The sequence below is a fragment of the Otolemur garnettii genome, unplaced genomic scaffold (assembly GCF_000181295.1).
Source record: "Otolemur garnettii isolate 467f Iridium unplaced genomic scaffold, OtoGar3 scaffold00113, whole genome shotgun sequence".
Classification (NCBI taxonomy): Eukaryota; Metazoa; Chordata; class Mammalia; order Primates; family Galagidae; genus Otolemur; species Otolemur garnettii.
In genome coordinates, this window is record NW_003852508.1 from 2,987,985 (window position 1) to 2,998,562 (window position 10,578).

General features: G+C 39.0%; 1 protein-coding gene across 1 annotated transcript in view; it reads left to right on the plus strand.

Annotated features, from left to right (window-relative positions):
* Nucleotides 1-10,578, plus strand: part of LOC100947271 (serine/threonine-protein kinase Sgk3) — a 146,575-nt gene that overhangs the window by 128,451 nt on the left and 7,546 nt on the right. The window contains exons 11-14 of the mRNA XM_023517559.1: nt 10-159; nt 4,528-4,623; nt 6,934-7,089; nt 9,945-10,034. Of these exons, the coding sequence (XP_023373327.1) occupies nt 10-159; nt 4,528-4,623; nt 6,934-7,089; nt 9,945-10,034 (492 nt within the window). The remainder of the gene's footprint in view (nt 1-9; nt 160-4,527; nt 4,624-6,933; nt 7,090-9,944; nt 10,035-10,578) is intronic.

Genomic DNA, 10,578 nt, shown 5'->3' on the forward strand with positions numbered 1-10,578 from the left:
ATAAAAAAGGTTTTAAAATTTGTCAATTTATGTACTTCCATTGTTTTATCTTATTGCTCCTGTATTTGTCAGGGACATGTTGTCTTAACAGATTTTGGGCTTTGTAAAGAAGGAATTGCTATTTCTGATACTACAACAACATTTTGTGGGACACCAGAGGTAAGAAATATGTCTCATTTGTCATTCATATAATCATGTAGAAAGTGCAAATATGAATCACAAATTGCGCATATAAATTTGAAATAAGTAGAATAAAGACTGCCGTTTCTGCTTCCAACCAAGTGGAAAAAATATCTGATAATCATCCTTTCTATACATTTAGAGTTTATCAATAGCTGATTTGTTTGTTTGTTTATTTTGAGACAGAGTCTCAAGCTGTGGCCCTGGGTAGAATGATATGGCGTCACAGCTCACAGCAACCTCAAACTCGTGGGCTTAAACAGTTCTCTTGCTCAGCCTTCCAAGTAGCTGGGACTACAGGCACTGGCCACAACACCAGTCTTTTTTTTTTTTTTAGTTATGTTAATGAGGACGGCCATCTTGGACAACTTGCCCTGTTTTTTTTTTTTTTTTTTTTATTGTAGTTGTTACCTTTGTTTAGAAGGACTGGGCCAGGCTCAAACCCACCAGCCCCAGTGTATGAGGCTGGTACCACTGAGCTACGGGCTCCAAGCCAATAGTTGGTATTTTAACTATGATTATGAGATACCACCAGACCCTTTTGAATAACACAAAAAAGATAAATTATGCTTGTTTTTAATGCTAAAAGTTTACCATAGAGTTCTTTAAAGATTTAATTACATTTCTAAACCTTTAAAAGAAAAATCACGAACCAGTCATGAAAATGTCCTAAAATTGATTATGGTTATAGTTGTGTAATTCTGTGAGTATGTTTATAGCCATTGAATTTTAGACTTTAAATGGGTGAATTGTGTGATATGTGAAGATGTCAATAAAGCTGGGGGGTTTGTGTGATTTTATAACTTTATTTGATGTGTCTGACAATCACTGGTTGGTTCTTATCCATGTTGACTATCTCTAGTTTTTTTGGGGTTTTTTTTTTTCTTGAGACAGAGCCTCAAGCTGTCACCCTGGGTAGAGTGCTGTGGCATCACAGCTCAAAGCAACCTCTAATTCCTGGGTTCAAGTGATTCTCCTGTCTCTTCCTCCCTAGTAGCTAGGATTATAGGTGCCTGCCACAACACCCAGCTATTTTTTGGTTGTAGCCATCGTTGTTTGGCAGCCCAGGGGCTGGATTCTAACCCGCCAGCTCAGGTGTATGTGGTTGGTGCCTTAGCTGCTTGAGCCATAGGTGCCGAACCTATCCGTAGATTTTTGAAAGTGTTAAAGTGAAACGTTTTTTATGAGCTAAAGCAAAATACTAACATTGCCTATATCTGGATTATAACTTTTTTTTTTTTTTTTTTGAGACAGAGCCTCAAGGTATCACCCTAGGTAGAGTGCCGTGGCTTCACTGCTCACAGCAACCTCCAACTCCTGGGCTCAAGCGAGTCTCCTACCTCAGCCTCCCAAGTAGCTGGGACCAATTGTTGTTTGGCGGGTCTGGGCTGGATTCGAACCCACCACCTTAGGTGTATGTGGCTAGCGCCTTAGCCGCTTGAGCCACAGGCGCTGAGCCTGGATTATAACTTTATTGGTTTCTATTCTGTTTTTCTATCCGGTTGTAATATTTTATAATAAAATTATTTAACAGAATTAAATAAAGCATTGAATGTGGGAAGAAAAGTGAATCAGACCTCATTAACCTGGCTTGCTGCCTGTAGCACAGTGGTTACAGCACCAACCAAGTATACCAAGGGTGGCAGGTTCGAACCCGGCCAGGTCAGCTAAACAACAATAACAACTGCAACAAAAAATAGCTGGGCATTGTGGTGGGTACCTGTAGTCCCAGCTACTTGGGAGGCTGAGGCAAGAAAATTGCTTCAGCCCAAGAGGTGGAGGTTGCTGTGAGCTGTGATGCCATGGCACTCTACCAAGGGTGACATAGTGAGACTCTGTCTCAAAAAAAAAAAGAACTCATTAACCACAACATCGCATTCTCTAATATTGTTTGTTAGTGAAAAACATATCTTTTTGTGACAGTAATCCTTACAATTCATTTAAAAGCCTTATTCTCACTTCACACGTTTAGTTTTAAATTGTCCTAATTTCACTGTATTTGTAGTGATCTTAGATGCCATGTAACATTTCAGTATTATAATGGAGTACTTGCAAGTACAATACTGAAAACATACAATGAATTAGCTCTCATGAACCTTTGAATTGAGAGCAGAAACTTAATGTAAAGTATCTATGAGTAACAGTTATTTATCTTGAAAGGTATTTTTTCCTTATTTCCCTCTAATCATAGCTCTTGGATATATCTGTAACTGTTTCTATTTTGGTTTATACATGAAGAAACATTTTTTTTGTTTGTTTGTTTGTTTTTGGCTGGGGCTGGGTTTGAACCCTCCACCTCCAGCATATGGGGCTGGTGCCCTATCCCTTTGAGCCACAGGTGCTGCCCATGAAGAAACCTTTTTGTGTATGTATATTCATTTTATAGTTAATTGTTCTTTTTTTTTCCTTTTTAAAAATAGTTTTAAAGAGTACAACTTGAATTCCATTACATGTATATGTTGTATAGTGGTGAAATCTGGGCTTTTAGTGTACCCATCACCCGAATAGTATATTGTATCCCATAGGTAATTTTTCATCCCTCACCCCCTGCCACCTTCCTCCTTTTTGAGTCTCCAGTTTCCATTATACTAGGGGTCCCCAACCTTTTTGGCACTGGCGACCAGTTTCATGGAAGACAGTGTTTCCACTTAGAGGGGAGGGCGTGGGGCAGGCAGAAGGTAGAGCTCAGGCACCAGTGCTAGGCCCAGTTCCTAATAGGCCTTAGACCAGCAAGTACTGGTGTGCAGCCCAGGGTTTGGGGACCATAGTATTATGCCACGCTATGTCCTTGTGTAGCTACAGTTTATCTCCCATTTACAAGTGAGAATGTGCAGCATTTATTTTTCTACTCCTGAGATACTTAGGATAATGGCCTAAGTATTTCCATCCACGTTTTTGCAAAAGATACTATTTCATTCTTTCTTACCATTCTGTGGTACTTCATGGTGTATGTATGTGTGTGTGTCACATATATATCCCATTTTCTTTATCCACTCGTCAGTTGATGGGCATTTAGGTTGATTCTTTTTTTTTCCCCCCCTCAAGATAGGGGCTTGCTCTGTCTGTTGGGCTAGAGTGCAATGGTGGCATCATCATAGCTCATTGCAACCTTGAACTTCTGGGCTCAAATGATCCTCCTGTCTCAGCCTCCTGAGTAGCTGGGACTATAATTACATACTACTACGCCCCTCTTAACTTTTCTATTTTTTGTAGAGACGGGGTCTTGCCCTTGCTCAGGATGTTCTCAAACTCCTAGCCTCAACTAGTCCTCCCACCTCAGTCTCCTAGAGTGTGAGGATCACAGGCATGAACCACCACACCTGGCCTCAAAACTTTTCTTAATTCTTATAGTTTTTAGAAAGGAAACCATAAGTGTTTTTGGTCATCTAAATATAAATGTGACCAGAAATTATTATATCCTTTTTATATATGTTCCTATTTCTTTGGATCACAAAAAAGGTTATGAGGAAACTATTTCCTTACATATATTTCACATGGGAAGAGATAAAATATTTTCGAATGTAAAATTCAAGTTCACTATTTTATTATATTTGTGAAATTGTGATTAAATTTTTTACAAATTACAATGTAAATAGCCGTCTAACAACTCACACTTTTCTAAGTAATATATTAGAAAAGAATATAATTCATTCTTTTTTCTTTCACTGAAAAGGAAAAAAAAAATTATTATAATTGCTACATGAATTTTTTTTCCAAGGGAAAACATTATGAATAATGATCAGATGAACTTCTAAAATGAATTAATCTTGGCTCAGCTCCCATAGCATAGTGGTTACAGCACCAGCCACATGTACTAAGGCTGGAGGGTTTGAACCCTGCCTGGGCCAGCTAAACAACAGTGACAACTGCAACAACAGCAAAAATAGCTAAACATTGTGGTGGGTGCCTGTAGTCCCAGCTACTTAGGAGACTGAGGCAAGATAATTGCTTAAGCCTAATAGTTTGAGGTTGCTGTGAGTAGGGATGTCATGGCAATCTACACAGGGTGACAGCTTGAGACTCTGTCTCCAAAAAACAAAAATAATAATAATCTTATGAAAGACTTTCCTCCAGATACCTACTTTACATATGCAGTATTATAGATTTTACATTTCCTGTCCTTTTAATATTTGTATTAACTGTTTCACAGTTTCAGAGAAGTACACTAATACATGTATTTTGAAAAGCGTCCCAGTTGGCACTGCCTGAACCAGTGGAGAATACAGAACTTCCAACCCTTTTCTAGATAATATGTTTTAAGTGTGATAACACCTACAATTTGCTAAATTTCTCAATTATTTTAAAATTTTATGTTGAGTTCCCCTAATATTTTATTCTTTTCTACAGTACCTTGCACCTGAAGTAATCAGAAAACAGCCTTATGATAATACTGTAGATTGGTGGTGTCTTGGTGCTGTTCTGTATGAAATGCTGTATGGATTGGTATGTATTTCTATACTTTATTATTATTGATTATCATTGATTTGGTTCTCTCCTCTTTTCCTTAATAATCTGATGTACACTTAGACAACACTAACAGAACAGTAATAGCCAGGTTAAATCAATCCAAAACCATAATAAGAATATGCAGAGAAAGAAAAGCTTTTCATTCTGTTAGGAATTTTTTGAATTAATATGATTATTTCTCCATCATGCTAATCATTCAAGTATTCACATCCCACTAGCATTTTTAGAACTAGATGCCTAGTTGCAATATTAAAATTATCTACTTTTATTCAGTTTACCCTAACATTATTCTAATTTCCAAAAGATGGTAAGGAAAAGTCTTTTGTATTTATCAAGACATTATAGGCCTAGCACTCTGGGAGGCTGAGGTGGAAGACTTGGTGAAGTCAGGAGTTCCAGATTAGCGTGAGCCAGAGCAAGACCCCGTCTCTACAGAAAATAGAAAAATTATCCAGGTGTGGTGGGTGCCTGTAGTCCCAGCTGAGGCAAGAACTCAGGAGTTTGAGGTTGCAGTGAGTTATGATGAGGCCACTGCATTCTAGCTGGGACAGCGGAGCAAGACCCTCTTGTCTTAAAAAAAAAAAACACAACACATTATTTCAGAAGATAATGTCTTTTCATTTTTGTTTTTTACTTTGTTTTTTACTTTTTTCTTACAGATTTTTTCTACCACTGGAGAGTACCTTGTATTTTCTTCCCTGAAAACATCATGTCCTAAAGATTTTATTCAGGAAAAAGGATATTTAGTACATAGTTAATTTCCCCAGTTTTTATTAGTTCAAGACACATAAGGCCAGCCAGAGCTCAGATAAATATGAGTAAGGTTGTTTTACTACATTGAGGTGATATTGTTCCAACCCAGAGCCAACGATTTATGCATTTTATATAGTTAGCTTACATATCTTTATAGAGTAAAGATAGGGTTTTCTTTAGGCTTTTGGAAATATTTGGAGTAGTTTCCAGATTTCTCTTGTGGTCGTCCTGTAAGTGTTCAGCAGCCTCATGCTGGAATCTACCTGCTAATTCCTAAAGCTGCTACCACCACCAGTGCTAAATGCCCCCATCACCTCAGACCTGAGTTAGAGTGTGTGTTTGCTTTTCCTGAAAATTGTGGAGATTTCAGTAAAATTCAGGACATGAAGAAAATGACTTTGTATCTTGCTTTCTTCAAGCACTAATTATTTACCATCTTGATATTTCAGAATCCTTTGAATTTTTTAGAGAAAATATAAAATATTGTCTATAAAATGCAGTTGATTTTAAATCATTAAATGCATTCCTTTAAAAGGGAACATTTAAAACATACTTAATAAGACTTTTATTGATGCTTTAAAAATAAAGTTCTATTTTTTTTTTTTTTTTTTTGAGATGGAGCCTCAAACTATCCCCCTGGGTAGAGTGCCATGGCATCACAGCTCACAGCAACCTCCAACTCCTGGGCTCAAGCAAGTCTCCTGCCTCCGCCTCCCAAGTAGCTGGGACCACAGGCGCCCGCCACAACGCCTGGCCATTTTTTGGTTGCAGCCATCATTGTTGTTTGGCGGGCCGGGCTGGGGATTTGAACCCGCCACCTTAGGTGTATGTGGCTGGCGCCTTAGCCGCTTGAGCCACAGGTGCCGAGCCATAAAGTTCTATTTTAAAATACAAAAGTTTTTTCTTTCCTATAAAAAAAGGAAAGTTGATAAACCTATAAAACTCTCTTAACTTTAAAACTTATTTTTATTTAAACTTTTTGATTCAGTGGTTAACTGGCTAATGGTCATGTTGAAGGTGTACCCCAGGTCTCTGATACTAGCATTTTTTATCCTGTGACATACATCTATAAAGCTATCACTGTCATAAATACTTAGGCAGAAGCATTCGGCTCTATCTCTACTAGAAATCTTTTTGTTTTAGTGAGTTTGTTCCCAAGTCTCAAGAAATTATTTAATCTATCTTAAATCTCTGTTTCCAGTGGTTCTATCATTTGCCTGTAATGAGGTTGGTGGTTTTCTCCAAAACAGGTACTATTAGAAGTTATATACAGTTTAACAGCTGTCTACAGGATGCTATTGAACAGATTAGCCCTGAGCATGGTGATGTGCTGGGTTTTAGGATCTCCTTGCATTGGATGACACAGATCAGCACACTGCAGGTCTCTACCCAATTCCAGAGGCCCAGGCATTTCTTCAGACGTCCACCTCTGGACAATCCTCCTTTCAGATCAAAGCCAGATCCAACTATTATAACCCCATTTTGGCATAATTCAATTACCTCCAAGTTTATTTTACTTTTTTTTTTCCCCAGCCTCCTTTTTATTGCCGAGATGTTGCTGAAATGTATGACAATATCCTTCACAAACCCCTAAATTTGAGGCCAGGAGTGAGCCTCACAGCCTGGTCCATTCTGGAGGAACTTCTAGAAAAAGACAGGCAAAATCGACTCGGTGCCAAAGAAGACTTTGTATGTAACATGTTTCCCAGTTCCAACTTTATTTAAGCTTATTTAAAATTTGGACATACCTCTTTATTTTATGTAGTATTAAGAATGAACATAACTATTGGAGAATAGCACCATGGGATAAAAGCATACTTACCCCACAGTTTTATACCTGTGTTTATATAAAACTATACAGTATTTAAAGCACCCTCACTTGATTCTTTCATTTGATCCTTACAATTTGATCATCTCCTCATCCCCTACATCCAGCTGTCATACCCTATTATTTATTTTATTTTATTTTTTATTCCAAGTTCCCCTCCTCCTCCCTTCTTTTAAAAAAATGCTATGTGGGGCAGCACCTGTGGCTCAGTGGGTAAGGCCCTGGCCCCATATACCAAGGGTGGCGGGTTCAAACCTGGCCCTGGCCAAACTGCAACAAAACAATGGCCGGGCTTTGTGGCAGGCACCTGTAGTCCCAGCTACTGGGGAGGTTGAAGCAAGAGAATTGCCTAAGCCCAGGAGTTGGAAGTTGCTGTGAACTGTGTGACACCATAGTACTCTACCCACTCTGCCGAGGGCGATAAAATAAGACTCTGTCTCTACAAAAAAAAAAAAAAAAACTATGTGGTGTTATGTTTTTAACTACCTAAAGTTTTTGGTGTCTTTTTTTGCTAATAACATTAGCATTTCCATGAAATAATTAATAACAAAGACTAACCAGCTATTAAGTAAGCTTTTTGTTGGGGGTTTGGGGCTACCTAAAGGAGGTAGTATCCTCCTGTGCTTCCTTGTATGTTTTGTTTTGTTGAGACAGAGTCTTACTTTGTTGCCTCCGGTAGAGTGTCATGGTGTCACAATGCACAGCAACTTCCAACTCTTGGGCTTAAGCAATTCTCTTGCCTCAGCCTCCCAAGTAGCTGGACTACAGGTGCCCGCCACAATGCTTGGCTATTTTTTTGTTGTAGTTGTTGTTGTTTAAGCAGGCCCCAGCTTGGTTTGAACCTGCCAGCCCTGGTGTATGTGGCCAGTGCCCTAACCCACTGAGCTATGGGTGCTGAGCCTGCTTCCTTTCATGGTAGAGGACATCACTGTCCTTACAGTAATTCAGATCAGAAATACGAGAGGCGTCCTTTATTCCTCTCTCTGTCATACTTCCATGCTTAACAAATGGCTGGATCCTGTTGCATTTGCTTCCTAAATCTTCCCCATATCTCCACATTTCTTCCTAGTCCTACTGCTACTATCTTTTCCTACCCTTTGTTGTCTTTAGTTTGACCACACAATAGCTATATTTCCTTTATCTGATCTTGATTCTCCAATTTCCCCTATAGCCAAAGTGGTCTTTAAAAAAACAGTTGTGACATTTAGAATACTAAAACTTCTTGATGGCTTCCTATAACCCTAGAATAAAGTCCAAAATTCTTAATGTAGCTGGGCACGGTGGCTCACACATATAATCCTACTACTTTGGGAGGCCGAAGCAGGTGTATTGCTTGAGCTCAGGAGTTTTGAGACCAGCCTGAGCAAGAATAAGACCCCATATCTACTAACAATAGAAAAACTATCTGGGCATTGTGGTGGGCACCTATCGTCCCAGCTACTCTGGAGGCTAAGACAAGAGAATTGCTTGAGCATGAGAGTTTGAAGTTGCTATGAGTGAGCTGTGACACCACAGCACTCTACCCAGGGTGACAGAGTGAGACTCCATCTCAAGAAAAAAAAAAAGAGAAGAAAAATTATTGGCCTGGCCCAGTGGCTTACACCTGTAATCCTAGCACTCTGGGAGGCTGAGGTAGGTGGATTGCTTAAGCTCATGAGTTCGAGACCAGCCTGAGCAACAGTGAGACCCTGTCTCTAAAAAACACCCGGGCTTTTTGGTGGTCCTCTGTATTCCCAGCTACTCAGGAGGCTGAGGCAAAAGGATCACTTGAGCTCTAGAGTTTGAGGTTACTGTGATTTGTGACACCATGGCACTCTACCAAGGGTGATAAAACTCTTGTCTGAAAAAAAAATTTTTTTTCTTCATGTAGACCTGATATGATATAGCCAATTTAGCTTTTGAGCTTCAGAGCTTATGTGACAGTCCTGTTCTTCTGTATACTATAGCCATATCAGACTAATTTAATTTTCTTGACCAAACCAACCTTTTTGCTACCTCAGGATCTGTCTATTCTGACTGGAACATTTTTCCCTTATTCTTTAATGTGGCTTGTTCTTACTCATCTTTCAGACCTGTGGTGAGATATCACTTTCTCTAAGAAGTCTTTTTTAACCCACCAAATAAGATTGGATCCTACTTTCTACACTCCTGTGGCCTCTTGCAGGAAAAAAAGCTAGAATCAATATTGCACCAATTTTCAATAGTACTAACCCAGAGTGGAATATTTTTTCTTGGTAGTGGAGCTCATCGTCCTAATTTTACCTCTGCCCCACTTCTTTACCTCCTCTACTCCAGTAATAATAATTCTTTGTCAGTGCTTCATTCTATTCATCACACTTTTCTTTTTGTACTTTGAGTTGGCTGTTTTACATAGCCGCTGTGATTTTCACACTTCACCCTGATCCTTAAAACAACCTGGGAAGTATTTAGGACAGATAAGTCAACCCCATTTGAGCTCTCAGTAAACTATGACTTGAAGAGGATATAACTTTATGTAGGTCATTCTACGTAACTTTTCTTCAGGTCTGTTTCAGTGGTCTTTCTACCACTTTGCCACACAAATTATGTCGTTTTGCTGCATAAGTAACATGGACATGTGCCTAAAAAGAATTAATGGGGGACAAAGTAGTAACAGCTTCATAAAATTCTTTACTGACTATACTTAATATATTTGTCAGCATTAGTGAAAAAAATGTATCTTTTTTTAATATTCTAGCTTGAAATTCAGAATCATCCTTTTTTTGAATCACTCAGCTGGACTGACCTTGTACAAAAGAAGATTCCACCACCATTTAATCCTAATGTGGTAAGTATCCAAATCTTTTTTTCCTAAAATAGTGAAACATAGAACTGTAGTTCATTCTAATTTTGGAAATAGATCTGAAAATCTAACCTGTATAAATGGAATCAATACCTACATATCTGTGAAGTGTCATTCATGTTGTCTAGTATAACTGATAACTCGAAGATGACCAGTAAGATCATAATTAGATTAGGTTGATGAAAATATCTTTCAGTATAATAATTGTCAAGTAGGGTGGCACCTGTAGCTCAAGCAGCTAAGGTGCTAGGTTCAAATCCAACCTGGGCTTGCCAAACAATGACAACTGCAACCAAAAAATAGCCGGGAATTGTGGCAGGCCCCTGTAGTCCCAGCTGTTTATGGGGCTGAGGCAAGAGAATTGCTTAAGCCCAGGAATTTGGGTTGCTGTGAGCTGTGACACCATGACACTCTACCCAGGGCGATAAAGTAAAATTAAAAAATGTGTCTCTAGGCTCGGCGCCTATAGCTCAACCGGCTAAGGCGCCAGCCACGTACACCTAAGGTGGCGGGTTCGAATCCCCAGCCC